General features: G+C 45.4%; 1 protein-coding gene across 2 annotated transcripts in view; it reads right to left on the bottom strand.

The window, feature by feature from the left end:
* Positions 1-20730, bottom strand: part of LOC144492988 (tripeptidyl-peptidase 2-like) — a 130462-nt gene that overhangs the window by 47181 nt on the left and 62551 nt on the right. For both annotated transcript variants that reach the window (XR_013497663.1, XM_078211743.1), the window contains exons 12-17: positions 19030-19145; positions 15851-16022; positions 13273-13430; positions 9755-9831; positions 6060-6166; positions 151-305 (exon numbers count right to left, since the gene is read on the bottom strand). Coding sequence is in view for 1 of the 2 variants with exons in the window: in XM_078211743.1 (XP_078067869.1) it covers positions 151-305; positions 6060-6166; positions 9755-9831; positions 13273-13430; positions 15851-16022; positions 19030-19145 (785 nt within the window). In the remaining variant the exon portion in view is untranslated. The remainder of the gene's footprint in view (positions 1-150; positions 306-6059; positions 6167-9754; positions 9832-13272; positions 13431-15850; positions 16023-19029; positions 19146-20730) is intronic.

Genomic DNA, 20730 nt, shown 5'->3' with positions numbered 1-20730 from the left:
CTGTAGGTCCTCTGCTTCCTGCTCAAGTCATGGTGCAATCCCCATCCGCCACTGTTTTCCTTCACTAAGATGTACCTATTCTCACTGTCAACAGCTCCCTATTTAACCTTACACATTTCCATGAGTCACCATTGATGCAGCGGTACTCACATAGACTGGAAAAGCATCGGCTGCAGAGGCTTGTTCTGACAGGTACAGGTGACGGTAGAACTCGTGCACCCGAAACGCCATCTGTTTCCGCAGCTGAATAGTATGCACCACAAATTCAGAGGTCGTATCTTCTGATTTTGAAGTCAGGCGTATTTCTGAAATAAAGCAAGTCCTCAGTGAGATTCAACAAGTTAACTTTTACTTTCCTATGCTTAGTCGGGTGATCCTGTACCAGTTACAAGGTCCATGATTGCTGCAAGGTCACATAATTTTCATATTTACTTGGAGTGCAGCGTCACACCCTATCATAAGATTGCTAACTGGGAGGCCTGCTGAAAATACATCTAGGGGCACTTTACCCTAAAATACCAACAGTCCCAGGAACACCTCCTTCATACTGACAGAGTTCCAGGGATCCTCTGCAAATACTGACACACTGCCAGGGACACACTGCAAATACTGACACAGCTCCAGTAAATCAGCACACAATTAATGCCCATTTAAGGGCCTCATCTGACTGCAGCAGGAGGCTCGTTACACAGGATGCACAACAAGCAAATCTTTTGGGTGGCACAGTGGTTAGCACTGCTGCCTTACAGCGCCAGGGACCCGGGTTCAATTCCGGCCCAGGGTCACTGTGTGTGTGGAGTTTGCACATTCTCCCCGTGTCTGTTTCCTCCGGGTGCTCTGGTTTCCTTCCACAGTCCAAAGATATGTGGGTTAGGTGGATTGGCCATGCTAAATTGCCTGCTAGTGTCGGGGGATTAGCAGGGGTTATGGGGATAGGTCCTGGGTGGGATTGTAGTCGGTGCAGACTCGATGGGCCGAATGGCCACCTTCTGCACTGTAGGATTCTATGATTCTGTGCAGGATTTTCTTGCAGCCTTCCAAAGGGATCACTCATTCAAAGGCACATAGCACCTAATTGAGTCAGCAGATATCGGGAAGGTGGGGTTGGCTGCTGAGAGCCACCCCCTGCCCTTGTTTCTGACCTCCACTCAACCACGAACCCCAACCCATGACCACCCTCTTGTCATCACTCACTTGTGGCGCAGATCTAACATGTATGCAGTTTCCTGATCAGCCGAAGACTGCTGATTGCTGCTCTGCACAGTATATTTTCAATATCTACTGTGCAATGCAACTTTATCACGTTATTTCAAAACCTCAAAAAACTCATTAAAAAACTCCAAGATAGAGTCAGTCAATGGGTAATTCGCAATTAACCTGACAGATGGGTTCATATCTGAATTCTCAGCCAGACAGAGCTGTATTTTAAGCCAGTCTTTCAGGTCTGGCTGCTCAGTCTGGACAATGGTGACATGGGCCTCTCACTCCCATTAAATAACATCCCTTTTCTTTTCCTACCTTTCACATGTAAAATAATGCAGTTTTAAAGTTTTAGGTTGGAATGTTACTGTCCCTCCCACCACGGGAATTGGAGCGGGCGAGGGGCGGATCATGGAAAGGCCTGTTGTCCTCGGGTGGGATTTTACAGTTTTGGGACGAGCGAGGCCGTAAAGTCCCATCCTTAAAGTTTATTTATTAATGTCACAAGTAGGCTTACATTAACACTGCAATGAAGTTCCTGTGAAAATCCCCTTGTCGCCACACTTCAGCACCTTTTCAGGTACGTTGAGGGAGAATTTAGCATGGTCAATGCACCTAACCAAAACGTCTTTGGACTGTGGGAGGAAACTGGAGCATCCGGAGGAAGCCCATGCAGACAAGGGGAGAACGTGCAAACTCCACACAGACAGACAGTGACCCAAGCTGGGAATCGAACCCAGGTCCCTGGCGCTGTGAGGCAGCAGTGCTAACCACTGTTACATTGAGCCAAAGAGAATCATAAAATATACCAGAGAATCATAAAATTTTGCAGCACAGAAGGCAACTCATTCTTTGAACCAGCGATCCCAGTTAATTCTGCAGCCCTGTTTTATGTTTCAAGAAGCCCTGAAAGTTCTTCTCCTTCCAACCATTCATTCAAATCTCTTATATACCAGTGAGAAGGAAGGATGTATTAGCGCGAGGCAACATAGTTTTGTGAAGGGGAGGTCGTGTCTCACGAACTTGATTAAGTTTTTCGAGGAAGTGACGAAGATGATTGATGAGGGTAGGGCAGTGGGTGTTGTCTACATGGACTTCAGTAAGGCCTTTGACAAGGTCCCTCATGGCAGACTGGTGCAGAAGGTGAAGTCGCATGGGGTCAGAGGTGAGCTGGCAAGGTGGATACAAAACTGGCTCAGTCAAAGAAGACAGAGGGTAGCAGTGGAAGGGTGCGTTTCTGAATGGAGGGCTGTGACAAGTGGTGTCCCTCAGGGATCAGTGCTGGGACATTTGCTGTTTGTAATATATATATAAATGATTTGGAGGAAAATGTAACTGGATTGATTAGTAAGTTTGCGGACGACACAAAGGTTGGTGGATTTGCGGATAGCGATGAGGACCATCAGAGGATACAGCAGGATATAGATCAGTTGGAGACTTGGGCGGAGAGGTGGCAGATAGGGTTTAATCCGGACAAATGTGAGGTGAGGTCATGCATTTTGGATGGTCTAATACGGATAGGAAATATACAGTAAATGGCAGAACCCTTAGGAGTATTGATAGGTAGAGGGATCTGGGTGTACAGGTACACAGGTCACTGAAAGTGGCAATGCAGGTGGAGAAGGTAGTCAAGAAGGCATACGGCATGCTTGCCTTCATCGGCCGGGGTATTGAGTTTAAAAATTGGCAAGTCATGTTGACACTTTATAGAACCTTAGTGAGGCCGTACTTGGAATATAGTGTTCAATTCTTGTCACCACACTACCAGAAGGATGTGGAGGCTTTGGAGAGGGTACAGAGATGATTTACCAGTATGTTGCCTGGTATGGAGGGCATTAGCTATGAAGAGAGGTTAGAGAAACTTGGTTTGTTCTCATTGGAGCGACGGAGGTTGAGGGGAGACCTGATAGAAGTTGACAAGATTATGAGGGGTATGGACAGAGTGGATAGTCAGAAGCTTTTTCCCAGGGTGGAAGAGTCAATTACTAGGGGGCATAGGTTTAAGGTGCGAGGGGCAAGTTTTAAAAGAGATGTACGAGGCAGATTTTTTACACAGAAAGTGGTGGGTGCCTGGAACTCGTTGCCGGGGGAGGTAGTGGAAGCGCATACGGTAGTGACTTTTAAGGGGCATCTTGACAAGTACATGAATGAGATGGGAATAGAGGGATATGTTCCCCGGAATCGTAGGGGGTTTTAGTTAAGTCAGGCAGCATGGTCTGTGCAGGCTTGGAGGGCCGAAGGGCCTGTTCCTGTGCTGTAATTTTCTTTTTCTTTGTTCTTTGACTGTAGAAAAAGAGATAATCAGCCATGGATATAAGGGAATAAAGGAGGGTATCAAATTGAAAGAAAATGCATACAAAGTGACAAAGATTAGTGGGAAACTAGAGGATTGGGAAATCTTTAAAGTCAACAGAAAGCCTCGAAAAAAGCTATCAAGAAAAGTAAAATGGATTAGGGGAATAAACTAGCTCAGAATATAAAACGTTTCTACAAATATATAAAATGAAAAAGTGTGGCTAAAGTAAACATTGATCCTTTAGAGGATGAGAAGGGGATTTAATAACTGAAAATGAGGAAATGGCTGAGGCATTGAACAGGTATTTTGTGTCGGTCTTCACAGTGGAAGACACAAACATGCCAAAAATTGATGACAAGGCGACTATGGCAGGTGAGGACCTAGAAACTATTATCACGAAAGAGGTAGTGTTGGGCAAGCTAATGGGGCCAAAGGTAGACATGTCTCCTGGCCCTGATGGAATGCATCCCAGGATACTAAAAGAGATGGCGGGAGAAATAGCAAAGGCACTAGTAGCAAAATTCGCTGGACTCTGGGGTGGTTCTCGCAGATTGGAAAACAGCAAATATGATGCCACTGTTTAAAAAAGGGGGTAGACAGAAGGCAGGTAACTATAGGCCGGTTAGCTTAACTTCTGTAGTAGAGAAAATGCATGAATCTGTCATCAAGGAAGAAATAGCGAGACATCTGGATATAAATTGTCCCATTGGAAAGATGCAGCATAGGTTCATGACGGGCAGGTCACGTTTGACTAGTTTGGTGGAATTCTTTGAGAACATTACATGCGCAGTGGACAATGGGGAACCTGTGGATGTGGTGTGTCTGGATTTCCAGAAGGCATTTAACAAGGTGCCGCACCAAAAGCTGCTGCATAAGATAAAGGTGCATGGTGTTACGGGTAATGTATTAGCATGGATAGAGGATTGGTTAACTAACAGAAAGCAAAGTCTGGGGGTAAATGCGTATTTTTCTAGTTGGTGATCAGTGACTAGTGGTGTGCCACAGGGATCAGTGCTGGGACCGCAATTGCTTACGATTTACATAGATGATTTGGAGTTGGGGAACAAGTGTAGTGTGTCAAAATTCGCAGATGACACTAAGATGAGTGGCAGAGCAAAGTGTGCAGAGGACGCTGAAAGTCTGCAAAGGGGTATAGATAGTCTAAGTGGGTGGGCAAGGGTCTGGCAGATGGAGTACAATGTTGGTAAATGTGAGGTCATCCCATTTTGGTAGGAATAACAGCAAAATGGACTTTATTTAAGTGGTAAAAAATTGCAGCATGCTGCTGTGCAGAGGGACCTGGGTGTCCTTGTGCATGAATCACAATAGGTTGGTTTGTAGGTGCAGCAGGCAATTAAGAAGGCAAATAGAATTTTGTCCTTCATTGCTAGAGGGATGGAGTTTAAAAACAACGAGGTTATGTTGCAGCTATATAAGGTGCTGGTGAGACCACACCTGGAATACTGTGTACAGTTTTGGTCTCCTTACTTGAGAAAGGATATACTGGCACTGGGGGTGCAGAGGAGATTCACTAGGTTGATTCCGGAGCTGAGACGGTTGGCTTATGAGGAGAGACTGAGTAGGATGAGGCTATACTGATTGGAATTCAGAAGAATGAGGGGAAATCTTATAGAAACATATAAGATTATGAAGGGAATAGATAAGATAGAAGCAGGGAAGTTGTTTCCACTTGCAGGTGAAACTAGAACTAGGGGGCATAGCCTCAAAATAAGGAAGAGCAGATTTAGGGCTGAGTTGAGGAGGAAATTTTTCACTCAAAGGGTTGTGAATCTGTGGAATTCCCTGCCCAGTGAAGCAGTTGAGGCTACCTCATTGAATGTTTTCAAGGGAAGGATAGATAAATTTTTGAACAGTAAAGGAATTTAGGGCTATGGTGAACGGATGGGTAAGTGGAGCTGGGATCATGAAAAGATCAGCCATGATCTTATTGAATGGTGGAGCAGGCTCAAGGGGCCAGATGGCCTATTCCTTGTTCTTATGTTTTCAAATATATTATTGAATGCGTTCCCTCCGTTCTTTGAGGCTGTGCATTCCAGGTCACAACTGGAATGAATTGATTGCTTGCCTAATCACCAATAAGGATTTACTCACAGCAATATTTTAAGGGCTTGCTGAGATGTACTGAAATAACCAAGTTGCAATCACTAAGTATTTAACAAAAAAAAATGCACACATTCACACCATCCAAGGCACAGCTCACTTGGTCAATGTTGCCTCAAATCCAATGTTTTCCTCCCACCCTCTGCCCTCTCCATGCAACAAAAGCAGGCTCGGGGCAATAACATAGTGAACTTAACAATGTGGGAGTGCTTTCACCATATAGACTGCAGCAGTGTAAGGTGGCAGCTCACCACCATCCTCTCAGTATGACTAACAATGGGCAATAAATGTCAGCCTCGTCAGCGCCACCCACACTCCAGAACACATTGAAGCAAGGGATGCAGAACAATCCTCCTGTTGCTCTGTCAATTTTCCACATCTGTTTTTTATACAGTACATTATTAACATAAACATTTATAATTCCCATAAGTGGGACACCTACCGGCCCAGGTAGCTCCTTGGGGCACTTCGATGAAGTGTCGTTTGATCTCTCCAGGCTTGAAGTGGACGTTCTTTTGCACAAGTCTGTATTCACAAGCTGCATTCACACTACAGCCACAGACACAAATAGACAATTAGAGAAGCTCCTTCATCGATAACTGCAATAAGTGAGACTAGTTCCTCTTTTGGGGAATTCTGATATCTGAGCTCTCTGCCGCCCATCCACTGATCACATCCCCATCCCCAATCACCTTCCCCAACCCCCACTCCCCCGTCCCCCAAACCCCACTTACCCCTCCCCCAAACCCCACTCCCACTCCCCCAAACCCTCCTCCCCCAATCCCCACTTCCCCTTCCTCAATCCCCACTCCTCCCTCCCCGCACCCACTCCACCCCTCCCGCACTCCCCCCCCTCCCCTCACCAACCACCACTATTGCCTCTGTTATAATAATTAATATTAATGGTGGCAAATTTGATTAAATAAAAGCTAGACACAGTTTAAGGTCCAACTCACCATGCCTTCCTCCCAAATAAAAACATTTTGGAATTCAGTACAAGAGAGATTTGAGACATGCTGTGAGTGAGCACGACACTGGACCTGTGGTTTCCAAAGCTCTTCACAATTGAAGATTTTCTTTGCCTCATGCCTGCATCTGTTGTAGACTAATTGATAGAGACTGATTGCTATGGTTAGTCAACAAATCCATTACTATTGTGATTGTTTGACTATCTTTGGTTTTTTTCATTCAACAATTCCCATGTTCCCATTTAGATCGATTGTTAGTCACTTCTGGAATATGTCCAACTCTTTGATTCTGATCTTTAAAGAGGACACTGGCAGCAAAGCTTTCTCTCTTTAACCACAAACACTGCTAAAATAACTTCAAAATTGATCCTTATTGAGTGCCAAGTTCAGGAACTCTATCCTAAGCGAATGCAATTCACGTGCACTTGTCTACAAAAGCAATGGAGTGACGGAACTCAAAAATCGCTGCTGGGCTTTTCCATCTTGGGGACTGACCTCTGACTTTCCCCTGGGATGCGTTTCAGTTTATGGTTGAAAGCTGCAGAGATATTGTTTGGCACACATCTTCAAAACTGGCAGGGAACTAGAGAGGGATACGGGAGAACTCAGAGACTACAAGACATAAAGAATGTGGTTAGGGTATTAAATAAGGACTGCATTTGTCTTCACAAAGGAAGCTGATGATGTGCAGCATTACATTAAAAGTGGAGAGGAAGTTGTGAACAGGATAGTAATAGAGAAGATGTACTAAAATGATTAACATTAAGGAATATTTTGAAGTCATAGAAAGAACTATAGAAACCCTACAGTGCAGAAGGAGGCCATTCAGCTCATCGAGTCTGCATCGACAATGATGCCACCTGGGCCCTATCCCCATAACCCCACATATTTACCTCATTAATCCCGCTCACCTAGGCATCCTAGGAAATAAGGGGCAATTTAGCATGGTCAATGCACCTAACCTGCACATCTTTGGACTGTGGTAGGAAATTGGAGCACCCGGAGGAAACCCACGCAGAATGTACAAACTCCACACAGACAGTGACCCAAGCCAGGAATTGAACCCAGGTTCCTGGAGCTGTGAGGCAGCAGTGCTAACCACTGTGTCACCATGCCGCCCTGCAGACACGAGGAGAACGTGCAAACTCCACACAGACAGTGACCCAAGCCAGGAATCGAACACAGATCTCTGGAGCTGTGAGGCAGCAGTGCTACCACGTGCCGCCGTGCCGCCCAAGTCACTTGGTGTGGATGGAATGCATTTTTGCTTATGCAAAAAAGGTAGAAATAATAGAGGCACTGGCTACGATCTTTCAAACTTCTAATATTGGAGTAGAGGGTTGTTAATGTTGTATCACTATTGAAGGGGAGAAGGATAAACCACATGCCAGTTTCTAAGAGGAAGATCTTAGAAACCATGATCAGGGGCAAAATAAGCTTTTATTTGGAAAGGTATTGGTTAATCAAGGAGGGCCAGCATGGAATTGTTAAAACAAACTGTGTCTGACTAACACAGCTGAATTCTTTGATGAAGTACAAAGAAGATTGATCAAAGTACTGCAGTAGATGATTGCTAGTATGGACTTTTGAGAATATTTGACAAAGTGCTACATAAGAGGCTTGTTATGCAGATGGAAGCCGTTGAAATTAAGAAAAGGGTGGCATGGATCTGGGATTGACTCAGTCACAAGAAGCAAAGCATGATGGTGGATGAATACTTTTCAAATTGGGAATTGGTTTGCAGTGGTGCACCCCAAGGATCAGTTTTGAGTCCAGTATCCTTTTTAATTTTCATAAATGACCTAGTCGTGGGTGTATGGAGCGTTATGAAGTTTGCAAATACTATGAAATTTGCAAAATCTATTTTATTTATTAATGTCACAAGGAGGCTTACATTAACACTGCAATGAAGTTACTGTGAAAATCCCCTAGTCGCCACACTCTGGTGCCTGTTCAGGTACACTGAGGGAGAATGTAGCATGGCCAATGTATCGAACCAGCAGGTCTTTGGACTGTGGGAGGAAACCAAAGCACCCAGAGGAAACCCACGCAGACACGGGGAGAACGTGCAGACTCTGCACAGATAGTGACCCAAGCTGGGAATCGAATCCAGGTTTGTTGCACTGTGAGGCAGCAGTGCCAACCAGTGTGCCGCCCCAATGGTAATGTCACTGAACTAGTAATCCAGAGGCTCTGTGTATTGTTCTAGGAACACAGGTTCAAATCCATGGCAACTGGTGGAATTTAAATTCAATGAATAAATCTGGAATATAAAGCTCGTCTCAGTAATGGTGACTATGAAACTATCAATTGTTCCATCAACACTAATTCTTAAGGGTGACAGGGCAAGTTGATAAAGTGGTAAAAAGGAACACCAGTTACTTGGGTTTATAAATAGAGAAAAAGAATATGAAAGCAATGAGATCATGGTGGAACTTTATAAATCACTGGTTAGACCTCAGCTGGAGTTTTGTGGGTCTCACTTTAGGAAAGCTGTAAAGATCTTAGAAAAGGTATCGAGGTAATGAGGAGAAGTTTGAAAAGTTAAGGCTGCTCTCCATGGAACTGAGAAGATTAAGAGATGATCCAGAACCAGAGAATTCCTACAGTGCAGAAGACCACTCAGTCCATTGATTCTACACCGACTCTCTGAAAGAGCAACGTACCCAAGTCCACCCCCCCCCCCCCCCCCCCCCCCCCCACTCCATCCCTGCAACCCCAAGCTTCTATTATGGCTAATCCACTGAACCTACACATCTTTGGACTGCAGAGGGAACTGGAGTACCCAGATGAAACCCACGTAGACATGGGAAGAATGTGCAAACTCCACACAGGCAGTCACCAAAGGCCTGAATCGAACTCTATTCGAGGCTTTCAGGATGATGACAGATCTTGATCAAGTAGATGGATAAAAGCTCTTTTCTCCACTGAAGGGATCAATAACTAAGTCAAAGATTCAAAATCTTTGCCCAAAAATCAAGACGTAGAGAAATTCTCACATAGCGAGTTGCTGGGATTGGAATGCTCTATCTGAAAATTGGTGAAAACTGATTCTAGAATGAATTTTAAAAGGGGGTTGGAAAGGACAATTTTATTCAGGTTGCTTGCCATGAAGCAGCATTAAATGTAATAAGGGGACATTTACAAAGAACAATTAACTTTCACAAACCTTGAAGGAATAACAACTGTGACTGGAATTCGGAATAAGGGACCAGCATGAGGGGTTGTTGTGTCATAACCGAGGACCTGGAGCAGAGAAGAGAAACAGCTACATTTAACACATAAAAAACACACACAGCTCTCATTTCAAACATCACCAGACAGTTTATTATGTGCCAAAGCATAATGATTTATTTCCGAAGCACAGCACGTATTGGACCATAATCCACCCAACACGTTCCAAGGGTATATTCATGACTAATTATTAAGTAACAGCCTTAAGCTTGTATTTTTGAGATGGATTCTAATCAAAAAGGGGAAACTGAGAAAGGAAAATTACCCCTTCCGGTTTCTAAAAAAACTGAGACCCTAAAAAAACTGAGACCGAAATTGGAAAATAGAAGTTCTGAGGAGGCCGAAGCTGATTGAAACCATATAAAAGGAGACACAGGCATCGGAGTTCAGCAGGTGATAACCCCAGTGCTGCAGGACAGGCAGGCTGAAGAAAACAGAGGCTAAATCCAGAAGCTGAGAATAGGCAAATTTCCAGCTGCTGCAGCTGTTTCTGGTATTTGAAGATAACATTGGTGGATCTACAGCATCCAAGTGATCATAAGCAGAGTTGCAGGGCTCCTGTAGACATGTGCCACTTTTGGAGAAGACCATGCCTGTGGAAACTCAGGTTTTTTGTGCGCTGCCACTGCTTGGGGATCAGGCTAGGTCCTCAAAGAGGAGCTGAAAGTCTTCGTAAAGATGACCATTTTGAAGGGTTTTGTGACTGATGACATATATGCTGAGGGGACTCCCAAACCAATTCGTAAGATCCATCTTAGTTGAAGCTGCCATTTAAATGTGCATCTAATAGTTTATAATCAATTGCAATTTCCCTATTAATTCATGTTTAGCTTATGTTAACTCAGGGTTTTAAAGTATAGGTGGTTACTTGAGATTAGTGCTTATTTTGTTTGCCTCTGATATAGTATAAAGTCTTTTCTTTTAAACTGTGAAATCTTGAGGCCTCATTCCGATAGTAAATAACTGAGATTTTGGATTTCTTCTTTCATGATCAAGATCATAACAATGGATTCTGTCACTCTCTGATCTGGATTATTGCTTGGGCAAATTGAATCAGTAGCTGCAAACATTCCAATCAAAAATTATTAAATGTGAAGCAACAATCTCTGGGCCTGATTTTACCATTTTGAATCTAAGCGCCGAATCTGGGCGTCAAATAGATCCACGCCTGGAATCCTCTTTGCAGCGCGCCCATTCTCGTTTTGCCGGCTCCGGTCCAATTCGCGCTGTGGGCGGGGCTTAGCGCTGGCGGACCGATCGGAGTTCTGAACTGCACATGTGCAGTTCGAAAAAATCTGACAGAGCGCGCCCGGGCGCGAAAGAAAAAAAAAGCAGAAAGTGGAGAGAGCGGCTCTCTGACGATCATCCTCTGGTCGGGGGTGGGGGGGGGGAGGGAGGAGGGGGGTGGGAGGAGGAGGGGGGCAGGACCCAGATCATCCTCTGGTCGGGGGGGTTTCCGCTGCCAGTCTGCGGCCGATCGATGGGGAGGGAGGGGGCAGGGGATTCCGCCGCCACTCTGCGGGCGAACCCTCCTCCCCACCGGAGGAACAAATCCCTCCTGCCGGAGTGAACGTGCGGCCATGCCATCCCACAAAACCTTCAGGATGAAGCGATTCCCTGCTAAGAAGATGAAGCAGAACCGGCCGATTCCACAGTGGATCTGCATGAAAACTAGCTACAAGATCAGTACAAGTCCAAGAAGTAACACTGGAGAAGGACCAAGCTGGGCCTGTAAAGGGATACACCGTCACTTGTACACTACCAGTCACAGCCATCTCTCCTGCTCTCTTGCCCCTGCAGGGAAGAGTAATCTGTGGCTGGTAGTGTACCAGTGATGGTGTATCCCTTTACAGGCCCAGCTTAGTCCTTCTCCAGTGTCTCCTCTTGGACTTGTACTGATCTTGTAGCCGGTTTTCATGCAGATCCACTGTGGAATCGGCTGGTTCTGCTTCATCTTCTTCGCGAGGAATCGCTTCATCCTGAAGGTTTTGTGGGATGGCATGGCTGCACGTCCACTCCGGCAGGCGAGATTCGTTCCTCCGGTGGGGAGGAGGGATCACCCGCAGAGTGGCGGTGGAACCCCCTGCCCCCTCCCTCCCCACCGATCAGCCGCAAACTGGCAGCGGAATCCCCCCCAAACCAGAGGATGATCTGGGTCCCATCCCCCCCACCACACCCCCCGCCCAGAGGATGATCTGGGTCCCCCCCCCCCCCCCCCCCCCCCCCCACCACCACCACCACCAGAGGATGACCTGGGTCAGAGAGCCGTTGGAGGCTCTGACCCCACTCTTCGGAAGCTGCAGCGACGACTTGACTTTAGTTTTGCAGGTCGCTTACAGCGCGGATGCAGAACGGACCAGAAGACGGTAAAGTGGGATTTGGCGGTAGGGTTGGGCGCGCGGTTCATTCAGTCGATTTAAATGCATGCGGGCATTTAAATGCGGCCGGACCCACGCCCGAATCGGGTGTCGGTAAAGCCGCGATCTGCTTGGAATCAGGTGCAGATCGCGGTATAGGCACGCGCCCAACTTTACCGCGATTTCATGCCCGAAAACGGGCACGAAGTTTTGGCAAAATCGGGCCCTCTGTGTAACTATAATCAGTATTAACGAAGATTGACTGGGTAACACATTTGCTTTTCAGTCAGAAGGTTGTGCAGTCAAGTCCCATTACACAGACTTGAGTAGAGCAGATTCTGGGCAGAATTTATTGCCACCTCTACAGGAGTGGGCTCGGAGGCAGAGGGGAATATAATCGGGCTTGAAAACGAGGGGTGGAGAGCCTTTCATGTCAGTGGCTGGGAAGGTTGAATTGGTTTTGTACCTCCTGCCGGCTCAAGGAGGTGGCTTCTTGATCAGTCACCTTGTGCGCTGAGGGGGCCCTGGATGACACCTGTCCTGTCCTCCAGCAGCAAGCCCACTCCACTCACCTGTCTTCCTGGTATCCCAGGAGTGGCCACCACTGTTGGTGGCATTGCTGGGACTGAAGGGCTGTCACCTGATTGGTTGACATCTCTTGAAGCGGGCTCTTCGCCTTGGAAACCCAACAGCAGGCAATCAACTGCCTGATTGACACTTAATACCTTTGGAGATCCCAAAAGTAGCTGTGGAGGGGCCACTGCTGTAGTCACTAAATTCAGCACTCCCAGTGCAGTAGTGAGGGAGTGCTGTACTGGCGGAGCTGCTGCCTTCCAGATGAAACATTAAACCAGCTCTTGCCTGCTCTTTCAGGCAGACATAATAGATCAAAGGTAAAAGAGGAGGGGAGGTTTCGCCAGGGTCATGGTCAATATTTATCATTTAACCAACATAACCAAACCAAATGATTGGACACTATTACCGCATATTAATCCAGAGAAGAACAGCTGATTGATTTAAAATAACACTAAGCATTGTGCCAGTCAGCATAAAGATGTCAACTGATCTCCCATACAGGAAAATACCTCCAACTAACCTCAGTGAAGTGTGGCCCTTCCTTGAGTCCTCGAGCATCCACCCTAATAGTCACCTGGCGGGATTGGTTCATCAGCTCCAGGTGGGAGGGGATCTGCACCCAGGATGCATTGCAGGTCAGAGCTAGGTGTATTTGGAGAGCTATCTTCTCACTGTTTTCTGTGTTTTTGAAAAACAAAACAGGACTATTGAACACTGAACACTAAACAGTTCCAGTTAGCTACCTCAAGCCTAAGCACAAAGAGTTCTCAGCTGACACTCCATGTAGCACTGAGGGATTGCAGCGCTGTTGGAAATACTGTTCTTGGCTTGAGATATTAAACCAAAGCCCTGTCCGTCCCCTTGGTTAGACTTGAAAATTTCATGGCACTATTACTAACGATCATGAATGCATAAAGCAAAGTATTAAGTTTATTTTTATCCAATAGTAGCCATAGAAATTCAGATCTGTATGTCCTGGGAAAGGGAATTTCCAAAGGGATATTAAAACAAAAGATTTAAAGATGAAAGGGGAAAAAAAATACTTAAAATGAGATTGAAGGCTGAATATTGGATGTGGTCATGCGATCCTAAAGAACAAGTCTTCAGAAACAGATCTATGAATGAAACAGTCCGCTATCACCCTCAGAGACCCTGCAGCAACTGTGGATGTTTGTGGTAATTTTTACAGGTGTTTTAGAGGAAATCTTTGAGAATTGTTGCCAAAAAGTGGTATTTAGCTCTGAGCTTAATGAAGCAGAAATCATGGAAACATACAAGATAGGAGAGGAGGAGGCCATTTGGCCCTTCAAGCCTGCTCCGCCATTCATTAAGATCATGGCTGATCATCCAACTCAATAGCCTAATCCTGCTTTGGTCCCATTTTCCCCAAGTGCTATATCCAGCCACCTCTTGAATGCACTCAATGTTTTGGCATCAACTACTTCCTGTGGTGATGAATTCCACAAGCTCACCACACTTTCCCGAGATCTTTCTATGTTAACTGTGTAAATGTAATCTTGTGTGTTTAAGTTTTTTCTGAAATAAATGTTTACATTTAACACTTACAAGCTGCAAGAGTGGTTTGAAATTTCTGCTCCTGACTTCAATGCAGATACTTTCTCATTATAAATAAATTGCCAATCATTGTGATAGCTTGTCCAAAGTTCACTTTGGGATTTGGGCAGTCCAGCAGTTACCACCTGCCATATCATAACAGATGTAAAGCACATTGGGATATTCCGAGGTCATGAAAAATGTTGTATAATTCATTCTTATTCCACAGAAATAATTTTTTCTGGTTGTATCACAGCTTGGTATGGCTCCTGCTCTGCCCAAGACCGCAAGGAACTATAAAAAGTCATGAATGTAGCCCAGTCCATCACGCAAACCAGCCTCCCATCCATTGACTCTGTTTACATTTCCCGCTGCCTCGGCAAAGCAGCCAGCATAATTAAGGACGTCATGCACCCCGGACATTCTCTCTTACACCTCTTCCTTCGGGAAAAAGATACAAAAGTCTGAGGTCATGTACCAACCGACTCAAGAACAGCTTCTTCCCTGCTGCTGTCAGACTTTTGAATGGACTTACCTTGCATTAAGTTGATCTTTCTCTACACCCTAGCTATGACTGTAACATTACATTCTGCACTCTCTTGTTTCCTTCTCTATGAACGGTATGTTTTGTCTGTATAGCGCGCAAGAAACAATACTTTTCACTGTATACTAATATACGTGACAGTAATAAATCAAATTTATTTAAGTGAAATGATTAGTTTACTTGAATATGAGTTACTTATTCAAAAAACCCAATGATTTCATCAATGCTGTGTTCACTGCTCTAAATTCAATACTAACGCCTCTCACAAGTAGAAACTGCATTGCCATTATTTCACATTATTGACATTACCCAATGCCTTGCTTCTTGCAGGTACCCTTATATACAATGGAATGCTTTGATATGTGGCACCTGCAGAAAGTACTGAGACTAATTCCTCTGGCTGTATTGTTCCATCTCTGGGGGCAGATGGGAAGCATACTCCCCTCGTGTACCCTGCTAAGGGCTTGAAATGCCAGTACCTGCGGTCCTGGGAAATTAAAATGGTCAGAGGGCCCCTGCCACGGAGTCAGTTTCAAGCCTAGAACTGACAGTAAGTGGGGAGAGATGAAAGTTCAAGTGAAGCTTTCGCCCAGAGGTTGTGAGGCAGAATATGTCACGGGTGGAGGGGTCAGGGCACCAGGTTAAGGTGGGAGATGGAGGGGTCAAGACATTGGGGTTAGAGTGGATGAGGAAATGTTTGAGGAGATTCTTCAATGTAGGAGTGAAGGTGGCAATGACTGCACTTCTCCATAGCTCCTTTGTGTGGTCACCTATTTTCTGGATTTGCATTTCTGTGAAGGATGGTTTCCTATGTTAAAGGTATTATATAAATGCACATTATTGTTGTTACGTTGACATTATCTTATGCCACTCAACAACGTCTATTCCTATTTAATCTACTGCATTGGTTTATCCATTGCTTTCGGTCTGGTCACACTCCCCAAACTATGCATTGGAAAACTTCAGATACTCCTTGCACTGAAGTTTGATTTTTCCATACCTGTGTTTTCAGGAAATACTGGTTCCACAGACACAGGGAAGTCGATTGGCACTGACAGATACGCTGGGTCCCTGAGGTAGATTCCACGCAGGTGACTTATTTTGATGTTGAAGCCCAACTGGTGACATTTTATTGAGGCGGTTTCGCTGAGGTAGTCGTAGGCCTTTTCAATCTGTCCAGGAAAAATTAAACACAATGTTATTGGGGAAATCCACCAGGTGAGGAATCGCCGTGTTGGGTAACGCTTCTTACCATCACTAGTTAATCATCACTGTGCCTGACCCAAGACTGCTCTGCTGACCAGAGATTGTCAACAAGAGCAGGGATGTACTTCTGAGGCTGTATAAGGCTCTGGTCAGATCCCATTTGGAGTATTGTGAGCAGTTTTGGGCCCCATATCTAAGGAAGGATGTGCTGGCCTTGGAAAGGGTCCAGAGGAGAGGATGTTTCCACTAATAGGAAAAACTAGAACCAGAGGGCACAACCTCAGGCTAAAGGGACGATCGTTTAAAACAGAGATGAGGAGGAATTTCTTTAGCCAGAGAGTGGTGAATCTGTGGAACTTTTTGCCGCAGAAGGCTGTGGAGGCCAGGCTATTGAGTGTCTTTAAGACATAGATAGATAGGTTCTTGATTAATAAGAGGATCAGCGGTTATGGGAAAAGGCAGGAGAATGGGGATGAGAAGAATATCAGCCATGATTGAATGGCGGAGCAGGCTCGAAGGGCCGAGTGGCCTAATTCTGGTCTTATGGTCTCACAGTGCTACGGGTAATTCAAAGTGGCAAGGATGTTCTGTCACTTTTTGATAAGCATCACATCAGCATCATTGTCAAACACTGTCCTGGTTAGACAGCACTGACCAGGCAGCCTGACAGTCTTCAGCAAGGGTATTGTTTACAGTTCTGCGTTCTACACTTTAGAGAGGATGCCCAGGATCTAAAGAGGAGAGTCAGGAGATTGACTTGGATGAGATCAGTGTGGATGGACTTGAGTTATTGGGAGGTTTGAGCTGAGAAGGTTAAAGTTGAATTTAATTCAGAATCATGAGGGGCTTGATAGAGCACACCAGGAAGAAATAGTTTCCACTCTCAGGAACGTTCATAACCAAAAGAATCAGAATTAAGGCAATTGGCAAAAGAATCAGAGATGAGAATTTTCTAAACAGCAAGTGGTGGTGATTTGGAATACACTGCCTGAGAGAGCGGTAGAGGCAGATTTGGCAGAAACGTTCAAAAGGGAATGGGATAAATACTCAAAAGGAAAGATTTTTCAGGGCTACGGGGAAACAGCAGGAGAATGGGTCTTCTGGTCGCCTCATTACAGGAAGGATGTGGAAAAGATTGAAAGGGTGCAGAGGAGATTTACAAGGATGTTGCCTGGATTGAGTGGCATGCCTTATGAGGATAGGCTGAGGGAGCTCGGTCTTTTCTCCTTGGAGAGACGTAGGATGAGAGGAGACCTAATAGAGGTATATAAGATGTTGAGAGGCATAGATCGGGTGGACTCTCAGAGGCTTTTTCCCAGGGTGGAAATGACTGCTACGAGAGGACACAGGTTTAAGGTGCTGGGGGGTAGGTACAGGGGAAATGTTAGGGGGAAGTTTTTCACACAGAGGGTGGTGGGTGAGTGGAATTGGCTGCCGTCAGTGGTGGTGGAGGCAAATTCAATAGGGTCTTTTAAGAGACTCCTGGATGAGTACATGGGACTTAATAGGATGGAGGGTTATAGGTAGGCCTAAAAGGTAGGGATATGTTCGGCACAACTTGTGGGGCCGAAGGGCCTGTTTTTGTGCTGGAGTTTTTCTATGTTTCTATGTTCTATGTTTCTAATGGGACTAATTGGATAGTCTCAGAGCCAGCATTGTCACAATGGGCTGAATGGTTTCTATTTGTGCTGCATGATTCTGATTCTAGTTACAGAATGTTGAGATTCTAAAGATAGAGCAATAACTGGATTAAAAATTAAAAGAGAAAAGGGTAGGCTGAAGACGAGGTGACAGTTCGGTTAAATTTGCTGCCACAGACCAAACATCAGAACGAAATGCAGGAGTTGCAGTACTGGTCTCTCAGCATCCTAATCCTTTCCCCACATTGCGCGGGAGTCCATTCAACCCCTTGAGTCATAATCTCTACAGTAGAGAAGGAGGCCATTTGGCCCATCGAGTCTACACTGAGCACAATCCCACCCAGGCGCTATTCCCGTAACCCCACATATTTACCCTGCTAATCCCCTTACACTAGGGTCAATTTAGCACAGTCAAACAACCTAAACCACACATCTTTGGACTGTGGGAGGAAACCGGAACACCTGGAGGAAACCTATGCAGACACGGGGAGAACGTGCAGACTCCACACAGACAGTGACCCAAGTCAGGAATCAAACCCGGGTCTCTGGTGCTGTCAGGCAGCAGTGCTAACCACTGTGCCACCGTGCAGCCCTAACTGGCTTAACAAGCTCAATTTACCCTTGTTTATTTAAACATGGAGGGTAGGCTGCTGTTTTTGATATTATAGGGTGAGCTTGAGGGTGGGCAGGAAGGTGGTGGAGTTGGCACCTGACCGATTTTACACCCCCTCCTCCCCTTTGCCGAAAACACGCCTGGGCATGTAAAAGGCAACCTTTGGTGTGACTTGAGTTAGGATACGGGAGCAGAGGTTTTCCTGAGCTGCTGTTTACAGAGGGATGTTTACATGAGCTGGGTGTCAGTGCTAGAACATAGAACAGCACAGCACAGAACAGGCCCTTCGGTCCACGTTGTTGTGCCGAGCTTTATCTGAAACCAAGATCAAGCTATCCCACTCCCTATCATCCTGGTGTGCTCCATGTGCCTATCCAATAACCGCTTAAATGTTCCTAAAGTGTCTGACTCCACTATCACTGCAGGCAGTCCATTCCACACACCAACCACTCTCTGCGTAAAGAACCTACCTCTGATATCCTTCCTAAATCTCCCACCATGAACCCTATAGTTATGCCCCTTGTAATAGCTCCATCCACCCGAGGAAATAGTCTATGATATCTTTGAAATAGTGCTGATAAGACATGCACAGTAACTGGAGGCAGCAGGAATGAATGAAGCTCCTGGATTAATTCCTGAACCAGAAAGTGACAGCAGTTACTGCTACCTCAGTAACTCAATAAAGGAGGCATTCAAAACAAAGATAACTGGGCATTTTACCTGCATGATCCCGTGGCCCTGTGCAAATATTTCAACGTCCTCCACTTTCTGTGCCGTGTTCTCCAGGGCACGTCGCACCGAATGTGCAGTGTAACGTATACCATTCGCTTTCAACCCTAAGGTATTTATGGAAACAACAGCAATGTTGGCGCTGGAAGTGTTCACATGAAATCCAACACGGACACAAACCATTCAGTATAAAATGTAAATGTTAGATAACCACTAACAAATCCAATAATCAGTTCAGAAGATACTTTTTCTAATTCAACGAGTGGCGAGAATGTGGAACCTGCTACCACACAGAATAGTTGAGGTGAACAGCATGTAATATAATGCATTTAAGGAGAGGCTGGATAAATACGAGAGAGAAGGGAAAAGTAGATTATTCTGACAGCAGCAGTTGAAGTAGGGGTGAGAGGAGGTTTGAATGGTGTATAAACACTGGCCTAGACCTGTTGGGATTAATGACCTGCTTCTGTGCTGTAAGTTTTATGGAATTTTAAGTGTAAATTACAAAATTAGGACCAATCCATGCTCAGCTCAAAGTCATTCATTTTTGTTCATTCATTAACAGGATGTGGCATTGCTGGCGAGATCAGCATTTATTGCTCATCCCTAAATGCCCCTGAGAAGGTGGCGTGAGCTGCCTTTTTGAATCGCTGCAGTCCACGTGGTGTTGGTACACCCATAGTGCTGCTGGGGAGGGAATTCCAGGATTTTCATCCAGCAACAATGAAGGAACGGCAATATATTTCCAAGTCAGGATGGTGAGTGACTTTGAGGGGAGCTTCCAGGTGATGCTGTTTCCATCTGTCTGCTGCCCTTGTCCTATATGGTGGTGGTCATAGTTTCGGAAGGTGCACTTAAGAAGTCTGCATGCAGTGCATCTTGCAGATGATGCATCCTGCTGCCATCATTCATTGGAAGTGGAAGTGCTGATCAAACTGGTTGTTTTGTTCTGGATGGTGCCCAGCTCCTTGAGTGTTGTTGGAGCTGCACTCATCCAGGCAAGTGGAGAGTATTCCATCACACTCCTGACTTGTGCTTTGTAGATGGTGGACAGACTCTGGGGAGTTCTAGCTTCTAACCTGTTCTTTTAACCACAGTATTTATATGCCTACTCCAGTTCAGTTTCCGGTCAATGGTAACCCTCCCCCCCCTCAGGATGTCGATACTGGGAGATTCAGCAATCGTAACGCCATGGAATGTCAAGGGCGATGGTTAGATTCTCTTTTATTGGAGATGGTCTTTGCCTGGCACTTGTGTGGACTTTTTATGAATTAAATTTACAGGATGTGGGCATAGCTGACTGGGAAGCAGTTATTGCCCATCCTTAAGTGTCCTCACTCCAGAAGGCATTTGCGAGCCAACCACATTGCTGTGGACTGGAGTTGCATGTAGGTCAGACTAGGAAAGGACCGCAGACTGAGGATATATGTATAGAATTACAGAGACTGAGGATGGATGGAATAATATATAGAATTACAAATAATTGTACAAAAAAGCAACAGTCCATCTTTCCTGCTGCTCCATGTCTTCTCCTACCTGACTTAATCTCACCATATCAATACAACCTTCTATTTCCTTTTCTCTGATGTGTTTATCTAGTGTCCCCATGCTATCCACCTCACCCACTTGCTGTGGCAGCAGGTTCCATATTCTTATCACTTTTGGGTAAAGACGTTTCCCCTGAATGCATGA

This window comes from Mustelus asterias, chromosome 4 (assembly GCF_964213995.1).
Source record: "Mustelus asterias chromosome 4, sMusAst1.hap1.1, whole genome shotgun sequence".
Classification (NCBI taxonomy): domain Eukaryota; kingdom Metazoa; phylum Chordata; class Chondrichthyes; order Carcharhiniformes; family Triakidae; genus Mustelus; species Mustelus asterias.
The sequence above is the reverse complement of the archived record's forward strand: the minus strand, read 5'-3'. Positions and strand labels throughout refer to the sequence as shown.